The sequence below is a fragment of the Canis lupus genome, chromosome 16 (genome assembly GCF_011100685.1).
Source record: "Canis lupus familiaris isolate Mischka breed German Shepherd chromosome 16, alternate assembly UU_Cfam_GSD_1.0, whole genome shotgun sequence".
In the NCBI taxonomy this organism is placed as follows: domain Eukaryota; kingdom Metazoa; phylum Chordata; class Mammalia; order Carnivora; family Canidae; genus Canis; species Canis lupus.
The window spans coordinates 46,352,576-46,368,432 of NC_049237.1; the positions used below are offsets into that span (position 1 = coordinate 46,352,576).

Below are 15,857 nucleotides of genomic sequence, written 5' to 3' on the forward strand. Positions count from 1 at the left end.
ACAACCAGAGTGATCTTTTTTAAAAAATCAACCTTACTAGTTGCCTTCTTAACTCTTCAGTGAGTTTACTCTTATGTTAAAAATAAAAACCAAATTCCTTATTGTAGTCTAACAAACTCAATCAATGATGCCATATAAGGCAGTATATTAGTGTCACCTGGAAGACTATTAAATTATTAAATACAAAACAAATATTGATGCCTGGGCTGCACAAGAATATTGGTACAGTTAATTTAATAGGCTATAAAGTTGATGAAAACCATTACTCTACATCATGTGGATATTGCCTGCATCTCCTTTTTTTTTTTTAATCTCTTATTACCTTGCTCCAGTGACCGTGCATTTCCATTTGCTCAGCTCTTTTTCTTTTCATAGGCAGCTTCTGTTTCTCAAGTCTTGGTTTTTATATCACCTCCTGAGAGGTAGTTTTTCCTTTTTTTTTTTTTTAAGATTTTATTTATTCAAGAGAGAGAATGGCAGAGACACAGGCAGAGGGAGAAGCAGGCTTCCTGCAAGGAGCCCAATGTGGGACTTGATCCCGGATCTTGGGATCATGCCCTGAGCTGAAGGCAGACACTCAACCACTGGGTCACCCAGGCATCCCGGGGTAATGCCTGGCACTAGAAGATAGCTGGATTCTTATATCAGCTTCTGCATACAACTGTTGTGATTTGTTATTTGGTTAAAGTACATGAAGAAAAACCGGCCTCACACAGATATGTTTAGAAAATGGAGGAGTATTTTATGCCCTTTTCAGTTAATTTTAGATATTCTTTGATGCCACACCAAGATTCCACAGGTATTAGTTTCTTAAATGTTAGTTACAATGTGAAATTTGAGACTAATTGATTCATAGTCTATTATTTTATAACTTGATTTATTTTATAACTGATTTTTTTTTTAAGATTTTATTTATTTATTCATGAGAGACGCAGATTGAGAGAGAGGTAGAGACACAGGTAGAGGGAGAAGCAGGCTACCTGCCAGGAGCCTGATGTGGGACTCGATCTCAGACCCCGGGATCATGCCAGGAGCCAAAGGTGGACTCTCAACTGCTGCACCACCCAGGTGTCCCTAATTTTACATTTTGAATGTGTCTTTTACTCTTGTATGGTTTTGTAAAGGATGTGTAGGTTATTTGGAAAATACTGGTCCATTGAGCTTACAAATGACGTATTTCATAATGCATTATATAGAAATTATAGTTGTTAATATCATTACCAGTCTCATCAGAAGGCTTTTGAGCTTTCAAACTCAAGTTTACCAAAACTTAAAATTTTTACTAAAACACTCAGATTTTATTATCACCAAAAAATACTGTCAGTTGTTTTCCTTGAAATTGACAGAAATGATTTATTTAATTTTATTTTTTTAATTTTTAAAGGAATCTCTCTGTACCCAATGTGGAACTTGAACTCACAACCCTGAGATCAAGAGTCACAGCTCTATAAACTGAGCCAGCCAGACACCCTGACAGAATTGTTTTTAAAAATTATATTTGTAATACAAAATTGCAAAGTATTTGAAATTAAGTCATGAAAATTTATCTGATGAGATAGTGTAGACTAATGCTTTATATTAATAATGTACATCTTAATATATTTGCTTTTTTCCTTCTGTGTTATTTCTAGTGCTTCATTGTTCTTAATTTCTAATATGATTTATACGTGTTTAAAAGTAGCAGCCTGGGCAGCCCGGGTGGCTCAGTGGTTTAGCACCGCCTTCAGCCCAGGATGTGATCCTGGAGACCCGGGATCAAGTCCCACGTTGGGCTCCCTGCATAGAGCCTGTTTCTCCCTCTGCCTGTGTCTCTGCCTCTCTCTCCCCCCGTTTCTCATGAATAAATAAATAAAATCTTTTAAAAAATAATAAAAACAAAAAATAAAAGTAGCAGCCTAACATTTCACATATTAAATATCATAAGATTTTCTTTAAGGGTGCACCTAGGTGGCTCAGTTTATTAAGCATTAGCTTCTTGATTTTGGTTCCAGGTACCATCTTAAGGTTATGAATGATTTGGAGCCCTCAGTGTGGAGTCTGCTTGTCCTTTTCTCTGCTCCTACCCACCCGACCCCCACATGTGCACGTGAGCGCTCTCTCTCAAATAAATAAATTAAAATCTTTAAAATTTTTTTCTTCAAAATTAGGTTGAAAGCAAGTACAAATGGATATTGAAAAATATACAGAAAATTAATGAAAATGCATAATAAGACTTGCAAGTTTTGTGTTTTTTTAATACTATTTGACTAAATTATAATTTGCATTTAAGGGTCCACCCTCCGTTTTTTATTTTTGTAAGTACTTTTTGATTCCATTATAAGGGCCACTCTATCTAGGAATGAGGGTGTGAGGGGACACATCCAATAAAAAGCTTCTTTTAGGAAGAGAACACCTGACTCTTTTGGAATTGTCAGATTTTAAAAAGCCATCTAATGGAAAATAGTTTGTGATATCTGAGTTTTTTGTTTAGGACTCTTAATGATCATCTCTTTGGATTAGGATGATTTTGGATGCATTCCTAATGAAACAATGTTTCTCACCTAACAAGAATTCCAGAGGTAGACCAGGCTTGAGGGCTGACCACTTCAATGGCTCAAAAATATCCTCAGGGACCCAGGTTCTACCACTGTGTTCCCCCAGCTATGGTGTTGACGTCATTCTTATGCCAGTAGGAGATGGCTGCAGCAATTTTTAGTATTCACATCCAGACATGAGAATGTCCAGAGAAAGGGAAACCATCTCTTCCCTTGGCTCTCTCAGAATGGAGGAAACTTTGAAGAAGCACTCTCAACTGACTCCCGTATGTCTCATTGCCCAGAATTGAGTTATATTCCTACTTGTATGATGCTCAGTGCAAGAAGAATAGGATTATTATGGGCCAGTCAAACTCACCCTGAAGTTAGAGGTGGAAATCAGGAGAAGGGAGTTCAGGTTCCCCTTAAGGACAGGGCTTCATGGGAAAGAGATAAGTAGGTGTTTTTAAAAGAGAGTGGGGAGATTTGTTAAGAAATAGGAAGGAGGAAAATAGAAATGTATGTTAATTGAGCAACCAACTTTGTCTACTAGGCCAGAGTTTCTCAAACTGCATTGCATATAGGAACACCTGGGTGGCTCAGTTGGTTGTTAAGCATAAGACTCAATTTTGGGTCAGGTCAGGATCTCGGTCATGTCATCAAGCCCCACATCTAGCTCTGTGCTGAGCAAGGAGCCTGCTTAAGATACTATATGTCCATTTCCCTCTCTTTCAAAAAAAAAAAAAAAAATTGCATACAAGTCGCTTAGCCTCTTAAAATGCAGATTCTAGTTCATTAAATCCAGAGCTCTAGGAGCTACATTTCTAGTCAGCCCGGTGGTGATACTAATGCTGATTCAAGAACCATAGTGTTGAGTTTCAAGACACTAAGTATCTATTTTGTTTGACTGAAAATAAATACAGGTATCCCTCATTATCCTAATTCATTTTTGAAAATTAGTTGGATATGGAAAGCCTAAATATTTTTCCCATCCAAAAATCCCTAAACAGTTTGTCCAAGTCTAATTGAAGTACTGAAATACTGTTTCAACACAAACCAAGCCAAATACAGAAGGAAAATTTATTCGTATTGCTGCACACTAGGGAGCCCTGATCTGATCTGAGTGACCTGATTGTAAGTACTGCTCAGAGCTTGGGTTTTTTTGTTTTTTTGTTTTTTTGTTTTTTTGCTCAGAGCTTTTAAAGGCATAGGAACAAAGGTGGCATTTTGTTCATCTGTTACTGGAGTCCTTAATATAACAATCCATAAAAGTTTCTTTATAACAGCAAAAGATTTTAAACACTAATTATAGCTATTGGTTTATTGCATAAAGCATTTCTTTGTTTAGTTTTTCAAAATTGTTCTTGCTTGATTGACCCACTGGTTTTCAAATCAAAGAATATTTTCGTAAGTTTTCATTGTTTTCCCCCAAAAATTAAACCACTGGACCTGGTGAGAGGGAGATGGGTGCTTGGCCAAGCCATTCGTTTTTTGCATTCATTTCTCAATACACTTTATCACTTTCAACTTCTCTATGGGCCGTTGTAGGCCTCTTTGGCTCAACTAATCTCTTCACAACCTTTTCCACAACGTGAAGAAGACAGTGGTGATAATGCATAACACATCTTAAAAATTATAAGCAGGAGATGTGATCCTATCAGAAAACAGCTAAGGTAGGAATACAGCATACTCTACACCCTCTTAGCTTAAACACTGTTACCAGATTAAGTGCAAAGATACATTAGAAGAGTTTATTGTTTTGAGTAAAAAAATTTAGTTATTCGAGCAAGTATTGGGCCAGATTTCAGATGGTGAGGGATGATTGTACAGCTAACAATGTTAATGTTATTTATCAGTTTAAGATAACTTGTTAACGAGTTTGTAAATTTGAACTATAAAACATTAAGCCTTTGAAACAAAGGTTAATCAAAGAATGTAAAATCAGGTATCCCAATTATAGGCCAGAGTATTGAACTTGGTTACTTACATAGTAAGTTGAAGAAAATTCAAGAAGTGGAATCAGAAGACTTTTGGCTTCTGGTTGCTATCCATGTGACTGTAGACAAACAGTAACTCTTTTGTGCCCCAGTTTCTTCATCTGTGGGATGAGGCAGCTGATACAGGTTGCTAAAGTATATTCTAAACTCAGAGTTCTGGGCTTCTGTGAAAATTGTCTGAAGATTAGTGTAAACTAGCATTATTAGGTATTTAACTTTATCTGATATCCGACTTTCAAGTAGATCTTGAAAGTTTAGTAGAATTTCTAAGTATTGTAGCCTCTTTTAGCTCAATAAGATGGCTGATTTGGGGGACTTCCCACCCCCACCCCAAGCCTGCCTTTGCTATATAAATGTTGAAAAGATGTGGTTAGAATTAGTGCTTTAGCCTTGGGCTGTAAAGCACTGAATAGGCAAGCAGAGAGGACGTTTTAAAAATGGAGTAGTGGAGTAAACAAAACTTTACTTGGGTTATGTCATGAGTCTCATATTTGGAGAAATAAATTGACATGACTAGATTTGAAGGTATGTCTCATTCATTGTATAGGTACGATTAGGTCAGTTTAGGAAGAATCTAGAGGGCAAAATAGATGCATTTTAGAAATGTACCCCCTAAAATTTTACAGCCTTGATTCTGTATGAAATAGACACATCATTAGAGACATATTCTGAGAAGAAAAACTAATATAAGAGAAAGAAATTAGATTAAGGAAGCACTGATGAGTAAAGAAAGTGATTAAACTTAACTACTAACCTGACACCACCAATACAGGAGGGCATGAAGCAAAGTGCCTAATTCGAGGGGAGGGTATGGACCCTGTTCTACTCCATAAAGAAGAGGCTGCCTTCCTGAGATTGGCTCCTACCCTATCCTTCCTAGCAGCACATCCTATCCTTTTACTGGCAGGCTACAGCAAACAGGATTCGATTAGGTGAGTAGGAAATCTCAGATATCCTCAACTCACTACTAAGTGTTACTCAACTTTTGAGAAAAGCTAAAATCAACAGAGGCACCAGACTTACAGATAAAGAACATAATCTTGAAATAGAGCTCAGTGATTTTAGAGAGGAGCTGCAAGGACAACATTATTTTCACTGATAAAACTAAGGCATGATTTGCCTCTTACATTCTCCTGTCACATGTGCATAGTGGATTTTCCAGAGGCTGCACTACAATGACAGCACACTACAGTGAATTCAGAAGCAGATGTGAGGATCCATCAGTCTTCTATTAAGCCAGGCATTAAATACTTGAAAAAGTACTAAACTCTGCCATTGTTCTAATTTTTTGTTTTTTTATAAAAAAAATGATGTTAACATATCGTTGGTCTATTATTTTCAGACGAATTAATATCTTTGAATTTTTTTTAAAAAGATTTTATTTATTTATTCATGAGAGACACAGAGAAAGAGAGAGGCAGAGACACAGGTAGAGGGAGAAGCAGGTTCCATGCAGGGAATCTGATGTGGGATTTGATCCCGGGTCTCCAGGATCATGTCCTGGGCCAAAGGCGGCGCTAAACCACTGAGCCACCAGGGCTGCCCAATATCTTTAAATTTTTTTTACTTTTAATTTCTAACATGGTAAATACTGATAAATGTAACTCACATAAACATTCTTTGGGGTCCTCAGTAATCTTTAGGTCCTGAGACCAAGAAATGTAAGAACTTCTAAGAGAGTAGAATTAGAATATTTCATTTGCAGTGTATTAGAAATAAAAAGTTTAATAACATCAGTCTTTCTAAAGGAGTAAAAATGGGAAAAAAATAACAAAAAAAATTTAAAAAAAGGAAAAATTGTAGAAGGAGGTCAAACAGTATAAGTAGATGGTTTTAACCTATTAGAAGATACTATCAGAGCATCTTTAAGAATGTAAATCAAATCAATTTAAAAGACACTTTAAATAGTATAGGAAGAACAAAAATAAAGGCTTGAAAAAAGATAAGCAATGCAGGTAATAAGGAGAAAATAGAAGTATCAAAGTAGAATTCAACATGTGAAAAACACAAAAGGAGCAAAGAATTGTTTTACTTTAATAAGCTGACCAAATCTACCGAAATGATTGAACAGCCATTGATTTGAAATGTGCGATTAAAAGCAAAACAGAACTAGATCATGAAATGGGTAAAGCCATAATCACTAGAAAACTGATCAATAATTACATCAAACACACCAAAATTAACTGCCTATGCATGGTCCATAGGTATTTTGTCTGTTAACACAATATTTTTTTAGTGATGAAATGCCAGTTACTGTTCCTCCAAAACAAATTACCCCAACATTTGGGGTATGGAGAGACTCAGACAGGGCTGACTTGACAGCACGGACTGGAGTCGCCTGAGTGCTGGTTTATTGATCTGTCAGGTGTCTGGGATTGCGACTTAAAGACCAGGACTGCTGAGCAGAGGGCCCATGTGTGGCTTTTCCACGTGTTGTGGCTTCTTCACATATGGCTGCCTTAGCCAGATTTCTTAACAGGATGGCCCAGGGCTCCAAGTACAGTGTTCAAGGATACAAGGTAGAAACCTCATCACCTTTTATGACCTAGCCTCAGAATGTGACATGTCAGTCACATAACATCATTTCTTCCATAGTATATTAGTTTAAACAGTTAATAAACCTTCCCAGATTTAAGAAGGTGGGACACATATCCTCCATCCTAATGGAAGGACTGTCACGTAGTTTATGGATAGGTTTCACAACCTCTTCAACCTGTGACCACACATTGATTTACATTCCTTCAGAGGCAAAAACAGTCCCCCTTTCCAAAGATCCCATTGCCAGCCTGGCCCTGCCCCACCCAACCTTGCTGTCCAGGGTCTAAACCAGGTCCAAGTACAGCTGGACCTCCTCACTCATGGTTTCTCAGTCATACCTCTTTGAGTATTTGGATGGTTTTCTGCAAGGAGAGATTAGGAAGGAGTAATATATTTTTGAGCCATGTAAGCCCTAGTTCTTTTATGTTCTCTATATTTTGACTGAAAACTGATCAGTTCCCTTTTTTTTTTAAAGCTTATTGTTCTCCTCTTTCATTATTATAGATAAAATAAGCCATTGATCCTTTCAGCATTCTGCATGGGTATCTATTTAGCCAAATCTACCGGTGGCAGGTGTTTTTCCCATTTTCCTTGTCACCACAGCTAACAGTTTTGCTAAAATGCTGCCATTTCATCCTCTATATCAGTAGTCTCCTCCAGACCCTTCCAGTTCTGCTGCCACCTGGTCTCAAAGCTAGTACCATGTATTTTAGATTTTTGTTACAGTAGTACCCTAACTCCTGGTACCAGATTTTGTATTAGTTACTATTGCTCCGATAACAAAATATAAAACTTAGATGTGTAAAGCAGCAACCTAGGATTACTCAGAAGACTAGGATCGTAATGCCTACTACACATGGCCCTTTTATGTGGTTTGATCTCCTCACGGCGTGGCATTTATGTGGTTTGATCTCCTCACGGCGTGGCAGCCTCTAGCTAGTCCAATACAGAGGATGGCTCAGGGCCCCAAGCACAAGTCCTCCAGCAAACCAGGTGGGACGGTGGGGGGCGGCTGCATCTCCTCCTTTGCCCAGCCTAGAAAATCACACTTCTGGCTGTGTCATTTTGGTCCACACAGTCACAAACCTGCCCAGATGCAAAGAAAGGGGTCCGGAACAATGGCACAGAATTTCTCATCTGATAGGTTGTTTATAAAGAAGGAAAAGAAATCTAGTAAATTTGATTGTTATTCCTTGATTTGTAGCCTCTCAACTACAAATGTTGGATTTTTTTCTTTAAACCTTTAAAAAATAACTGATCCCATTGATTTTTGTTTTGTTTTGTTTTGTTTTTTAATATACAGGGATCATGAATATGCCTACAGGATGGATTTTATTAAAAGAACTAATATTATATGAGACGTAATATAAGGACATAATATGGCCTGGAATAAAATTTCCTGTGATAACATAACATGTAAATGTTTAAAATACTGTCTGTCTCACTAGCCTAGGTAAAGTAAGGCTGATACCTCTAATGATTTGTGTTAGATGACTGATTCAGTAAGTGGCTCTAGTGATGATGGGCATGACTCGGAAATACTGTAAAGAGTTGGGACAAAATTGTTTCATTAAAGAAAATTAGGAAAAACAATGTTTCTTAAATATGTGAATTTAAATGTATACGTATGTATTTATATAAATGTTTGTATTCCTGAAAGTTTTCTCAAGTTAAAAATTTTTTTAGATCTTAATTGAAAAAAATAATAGATCAAGTATTTGAGGTTGCCTCATACTAAAGCATACTTTTTTTTTTTTTTTTTTTTAAGATTTTATCTATTTATTCATGATAGAGAGTCAGAGACACAGGCAGAGGGAGGAGCAGGCTCCATGCAGGGAGTCTGACGTGAGACTCCATCCTGAGACTCCAGGATCATGCCCTGGGCGGAAGGCAGGCGCTTTCTGCTGAGCCACCCAGGCTGCCCTAAAGCATACTTTAGAAGCAAAGCAAAGCAATGTTTGGTATCAGTATATAAGCCTTCCATATACTTTTTACGTCATGGAAAGTTAGAGAGCTTTTTTTTTTTTTTTTTTTTTTATGGTATATTTTTCTATTGGAGTTCGATTTGGAGAATCCTATTTTTTTAAATGAATTAGATTGAACTTCCTTTATTTCTTTGCTTTTGCCTTATTTTACTTCTAAAAACTTTGTTAAAAATACCATTAGGAAAATAGTTTTTAATTCCCTTTAAAATTTAGTTTTAAAGGCTTTCATTTGCGACTAAATTTAATCTAGAAACTTTACTGAAGTCTATAAAATGTGCATTTCTTGGAAGCAATTTTGTTTTTTTTTGTTTTTTTTTGTTTTTTTTTTTAATTTTTATTTATTTATGATAGTCACAGAGAGAGAAAGAGAGAGAGGCAGAGACATAGGCAGAGGGAGAAGCAGGCTCCATGCACCGGGAGCCCGATGTGGGATTCGATCCCGGGTCTCCAGGATCGCGCCCTGGGCCAAAGGCAGGCGCCAAACCGCTGCGCCACCCAGGGATCCCTTGGAAGCAATTTTGTACAGGATACCTCTATCTTTCTAAATGGTGTTCTTCAGGTTTCACCATTAACTGGTATGGTTTTCAACAAATTACTAGCCATTAATTCCCTCACTTTTCCTATCAGCAACTCTTTTAATCTTTTTTTTTTTTTTAAGTTTCTGTTATCTTTGATAGTCTTTTAAACCTTGTTCAAATGATTTAACTTTTCTACACCAGTTACATTTTAAAATTGTGGTTAAAAATGTCTCTTCCCCTTATACCACGGTGCTTTTAACAGCATAAAACACTAAACAAGTAAAAGAATTAAAGATGCTCAAGTAAAAACAAGTAACAGTTACTTTAAAAAATATGTCAAAAACAAATGTTCTAGTCAGTTAATCTGATATTATGTACTCATCTTTAGTACAGAGTTAAGCTGAAACATTGAGCAGGCTTAATTAATATTTATAGAGACTTTTAGCAAATGCTTAGTAATAATTGTGACTTACTAAAAATTATTACAGAACTTTAAAAATTAAGCATGTTAATGAAATTTCATTTGATAATCATGTGCAAAATATTGTTTTTTTAATTTTTATATGATGTATTCATTTTGGCTTATGTTTAATTAGGAATAAAATATTTTACCTTTACTGTAGAAGTATTTGTTTCATGTTAATACCAAGACCATAAAGTATTTTCAGATTAGGTTGAAAGTTTCAGAATATTCCAGATTTGTTTTTGCCAGTTTTTAACCCTTGTTTCCATCAGTCATTGTTGAGGACATTTTATGTTTTAGGTATGCCTTCCAACTAACAAAAACTATCTAAATTGAAGAATTAATGTATTTATGCACTCAACCAGAGGTTTCTAACCTCCCCGACTACTAAGCTGCCTCAGGGAAACAAAATGGACGTGACAAGGACATTTTCCACAAATTATACCTGTTTTAGAACTTGTATCATCTACATCTGTTATTAAAATATTTTCACTGTTTAGTATATAGCTTTTTTTCCCAAAGAAGCTGACAGAACATAAAACTCTAAGCTGCCTCTGATTTTCTCTCTACACAGTTGTAGTCTGGATGTCATTAACACTATTTCATGTATACCTTTTCATGAACTAATACTGTTTTTAAAAGTGTCAGCACATAGCATCATTTTGCTGTGTTTCTTATTTAGTCATTTTTCCTTTTCTTGTTCTCTTCTTAGCTTTTCTGCAATTAGATAAAAAAGGACCACAAAAACATCACTTTGATCAGCCTTCAGTAGCACCAAGGAAAAACTACTCTTTCACAAGAGAGGAGGTGAGACAGATTGATAGGGAAAATCAGAGGCTTTTGAAAGAACTCTCAAGACAGGCTGAAAAATCAGGAAGCAAAAGTACGATTCCTAGAAGATCTATTGTTCATCCCCCTAAGTTATATCATAGTGCCCTCAACAGACAGAGGGAACAACAAAGGATTGAAAGAGAAAATTTGGTAAGTAACTAAAATTTTTTAGTCATCCAAAAAAATGAACTGTAATGATTTGTAAGGCCAACTTCTAGGAAACCAGATACAGTCAGTTTTTCAAATTTAATTATTTAAAAGTAAGTATAGATATGTATGGTATGGAATAAATACATAATGAGCTATGAGCTGGAAGTACAGTATGTGCCCTTTCTCATCATCAAACTGTATTTTAGGGGAACATTAGATAAAGACACTGAAAACTCTCTTATTTGGCTAGGTGTGTTAAGTCAGACAATAGTATAGGAAATGCCAAGGGTCAGGTATGTGTATCTTCTGTGAGGTATTCAGTCACTAGCTAATCTGTTTCACTGTATTGTATCTTTGTTGGTCTGCTACTTGAATGTATGAAAGACATTGATTATTAAAAATCATAAAGCTACTCTTCAGTTTTCTAAGGGATATATATATATATATATATATATATATGGACTGTTGAAAATCTTTACATTAAGAACTATTCTTCATAGTATATCATTTTCTTCATAAAATTGCATTCATAATAATTGCTGGTGTTTACTGGGCTCTAAACTAAATGCCATTGTCCTGAGCATCTCCAAATATTAGCTTATTGAATCCTGACAGTACTTCTTTCTGATGGGTGCTATTCTTCCCTGTCTTCCTGAGGGAGTAACAGACTGAAGGGGACAGGTAATGAGCCCAGGGACACAGAGCTCATGAGTAAAGGGCTGAGCCAAGACTTTAAACACAGGTGGTAGTGCCTTAGATTAAAATCAGACCCTATGGGCAGCATCGGTGGCTCAGCGGTTTAGTGCTGCCTGCGGCCCAGGGCATGATCCTGGAGACCCAGGATCGAGTCCCACATCGGCCTTCCTGCATGGAGTTTGCTTCTCCCTCTGCCTGTGTTGTGTCTCTGCTTCTCTCTCTCTGACTCTGTCTCTCATGACTAAATAAATAAAATCTTAAAAAAAAATCAGACCCTAATGAACACATAAATTCAGAGCTGAAATAATTGGTAAAACTCTTATTAAGATGACTGGAACAGTGTCCAGAATTCGTCCCCATCATTCTCATCACTAGTACAGTCCTGTTTGACCATGTGCCTACTCCAGCTTGCACCAACTCTTGTAAAAGTTGTTATCGCCATCACTATTTCAAGAGGTGGGGAGCTGGAAGGCCTATTTACAAAAAAACAGTAAAGTCTTAAACCTTCAGGAGGGTTACCCTGCATGTGGCAACGAGTAGGAAACAGCAAGGCAAGTTGAAATGAGGTTGGTGGGTAGTGAGCAGCAGGCTAGCTTTCTGCATATTATGACTATAGCAGTTTTTTCAAAATTCATTCATGATTTTTGAAAATTTGAAATTATGTCATAAACATTTGGGTTTACCTTGTCTACTTTTACTCTTCCACAGGACTCTGGAGCCTATTTTATTTAATAAGCAATTATATAGTATATACTAGTTTACAAATTTTAGGTCATTTAATCCTCATAGCAACCTGATAACATAGTTATTGTTGTAACGGAGGAGAAAATGAGACACTGAGTGGGACACAGGGTCTTGTTCCAGGTCAGACAACTAGCAGGTGGCAGAAGCATATGCAAGTAACCTAGCTTTGGGGTTATTTTGTTGTTGTTGTTATTTAACAGCTTTTTGAGATCTAATACACATACTGTAACCACAGAAGGTATAAAATTCAGTGGGTTCTGGTGTAATCTTAATTTAAGTTATAGTAAAACGTATAAAAATTGTAAAAGTTGTAAAATTTGCTATTTTAACTGATGTAAGTAGTTAGTTCAGTAGCACCATCAGTATTTCCAAAACTCTTTTCATCACCCATATAGAAACCCTGTACCTATTAATAATAACTCTCTTTTCCCCCTTCCCCTCAAGTAACCTCTGCTTTCTGTGTCTATGAATTTGCCTATTCTAGGTTTCATATAAATGGGATAATAACAATATTTGTTGTTTTATGTTGGGCTTATTTCACATAGCATAATGTTTTCACAGTTCATCCATGTTGTAGCCTGTATCCGAGCTTCGTTCCTTTTTCTGGCTGAATAATATTCCATTATATGTATGCACCACATTTTGAACATGCATTCATCTGTCGATGGACACTTGAGTGATTTCCACCTTTTGGCTACTTGTGAGTAATTTTGTAGTGAACACTGATGTATAAGTATCTGTAAGTCCCTGCTTTCAGATCCTGTGAGTGCATACCTAAGAGTGAAATTGCCAGATCATATGGTAATTCTGTGTTTGTCTTTTTGAGGAAACCGGGTTTATTTTTGAACAGTTGAAACCATTAATATGTAGTGGCTATCCTATATGACTAGAATGAAACCTGTTAGCAGCTTCTGTTTACAGCTACTGTCATCCCTCAAATCAGGTGTACATTTAAGCTCTTTAAATAAACAGTGGAAAACTACTACTATTTTATTCTTTTTACTTTGCATGCTTAGTAGTTTGTGTGTGTGAGCAATAATTTTTCCCATTTGATAGTAAGATCTTAATTGGTATACTTGAGACCAGTAGAAATATAATGTGAGCCCACATGTGTGATTTATAATTTTCTGGTAGTCATATTAAGAAGGTCAACCTACCAAATCCTTATTTAGATCCACATTAACTCTAATAGTTCCTCTGTATGAGCTGATACTCTTTATTTTTTTTATTTTTTTTTAAGATTTTATTTATTTATTCATGAGAGACACAAAGAGAAGCAGAGACGTAGGCAGAGGGAGAAGCAGGCTCCATGCAGGTAGCCTGATATGGGATTCGATCCCAGATCCCGGATCACGACCTGAGCCAAAGGCAGATACTCAACTGCTGAGCCACCCAGGCGTCCCTGATACTCCTTTTAATGTGTACTGACCTGTTCATAAACTTACCCATGCATGCACACACACGTACACACACACAAGCATTTTTTTATGTGTCAGGTGTGCTATACAAGCAGGGTCCATTCCTTTAAATGTTTATGATTTGTATTCCTTCATTTACTCCATCTCTAGTGATAGAGACCAGTGCAGATGGCTGACAGGCATGATGACTAAAGCAGTTCTGTTTCAGTACTAATAATAGCTAACAAGCTATCCAGGGGCTGTTTAGATGACAACTCAAGACAAAGAAATAGTTCTATGATTGGTAGGTAGAAAAGGAGGGCAGAGATACTGTAAAGAAGTGAATGTGCTGTGCTCTTTCTGGTAAGGTTCACAATCTTCATTATATGTTTCAAGAGGCAAATAATTACCTTTCCTTCTCATTCACAAGGGAAATAAATAAGGAATAAAGAAAAAGTTTTATCCAATAGAGGGCGTGCTTGCTACATAAAGACTCAGAATTTGTTAATTTCCAAAAGGAGGACTCATTCTTTAATTCATGAATTTTGAAATATTCTTGTTAAAGCATACTTCTTATCTTCACTTCAATATAATATGAATCTTATTTTCATGAAAGAGCACCAGAATAATCTTCGCAGAAGGCAAGGGGGTCAGGTCAGTGAGGGTAGTTAGTTTATATTTCACTTTACTGTCTAAAAGAAATGAGATTATTTCAATTATTTTAAATGTACATCAGTTTCCTGAGCTGTGAAAGAAGAGAGTGAAGAGTAATTGAAGCAAGATCAGGAAGAGACATAAGATTCCTGAAGGAATCTGTTTAGAGTCTAGAGTTCAAATGGAGCTAACGTTTTAAATTTTTTTTTTTACTTTCTGAAAATATATATGCATATACACATATTACATGTATGTAATTTGTCAGTTTTAAATTCAGAGAAATAAAAATATGTAGACAATAAAGTAGAACATAATCTTTCCACTCAGGAGTTCCTCTGTTACAATATTTTTATTTTTTATTTATTTTTTTTAATATTTTTAAAATAAAAGTAATGGGGGATCCCTGGGTGGCTCAGCGGTTAGGCGCCTGCCTTTGACCCAGGGCGCGCGATCCTAGAGTCCCGGGATCGGGTCCTGCGTCGGGCTCCCGGCATGGAGCCTGCTTCTCCCTCCTCCTGTGTCTCTGCCTCTCTCTCTCCCTCTCTCTCTCTCTATCTCTCATGAATAAATAAATAAATAAATCTTTAAAAAAAATAAAAGTAATGCATATATAAATTGAGAAGAATCAGACCATTCTTTTTTTTTTTTTTTTTAAAGATTTTATTTATTTATTCATGAGAAACAGGAGAGAGAGACAGAGACACAGGCAGAGGGAGAAGTAGGCTCCATGCAGGGAGCCTGACATGGGACTCGATCCTGGGTCTCCAGGATCATACCGTGGGCCCAAGGTGGCACTAAACCGCTGAGCCACCAGGGCTGCCCAATTCAGACCATTCTTAAAAACATTAAATGAAAAAATCCCCCTTCCATCTTTTGTTCTTTGCTAGTCCAGAAGAGGAACTTGAGACTTCTTAAATAGAAAGCAATTTAAACGGAGAGTGATACGTTGTCACAAAAAGATGAAAATTTATAGTATATCCCATCTCTATTGTAAGGATTCAAGTGTGTGTGTTCATTAGTCAGTACTTTAGCTCTAAGATCTTGAAATAATTTCTAGTTCACTCAGTCTGGTTTTCCTCCTTCTCTGGTTATTGTCTGTGTCTCCTTTCATTGAGGAAAACCTAATGATAACTAATTAGGACTTTAGTTGTAGAAAAATAAGAACAGTCCTGGTTTTCCCTGACTGTAGAAGGCTTGTTACTCTTTAATGTCCTTCAGGGTCTTTGCTTTATCACTTCAGAAACAATAAAGCACCTCTCCTCTGTTGACCACTGCAGAAATAATTAACATATTATTCATTCATTTGCCTTAACTTTTCTATTTCCAAAGAGGACAGGATTTAAGCTGTGTTAGCTTTCTTTCCAAAAAGAA

General features: G+C 36.4%; 1 protein-coding gene across 3 annotated transcripts in view; it reads left to right on the forward strand.

Moving 5' to 3' along the window:
- CFAP97 (cilia and flagella associated protein 97) overlaps positions 1-15,857 on the forward strand; it is a 35,925-nt gene that overhangs the window by 11,941 nt on the left and 8,127 nt on the right. For all 3 annotated transcript variants that reach the window (XM_038560398.1, XM_038560397.1, XM_038560399.1), the window contains exon 3: positions 10,727-10,995. In XM_038560398.1, the coding sequence (XP_038416326.1) occupies positions 10,727-10,995 (269 nt within the window). The remainder of the gene's footprint in view (positions 1-10,726; positions 10,996-15,857) is intronic.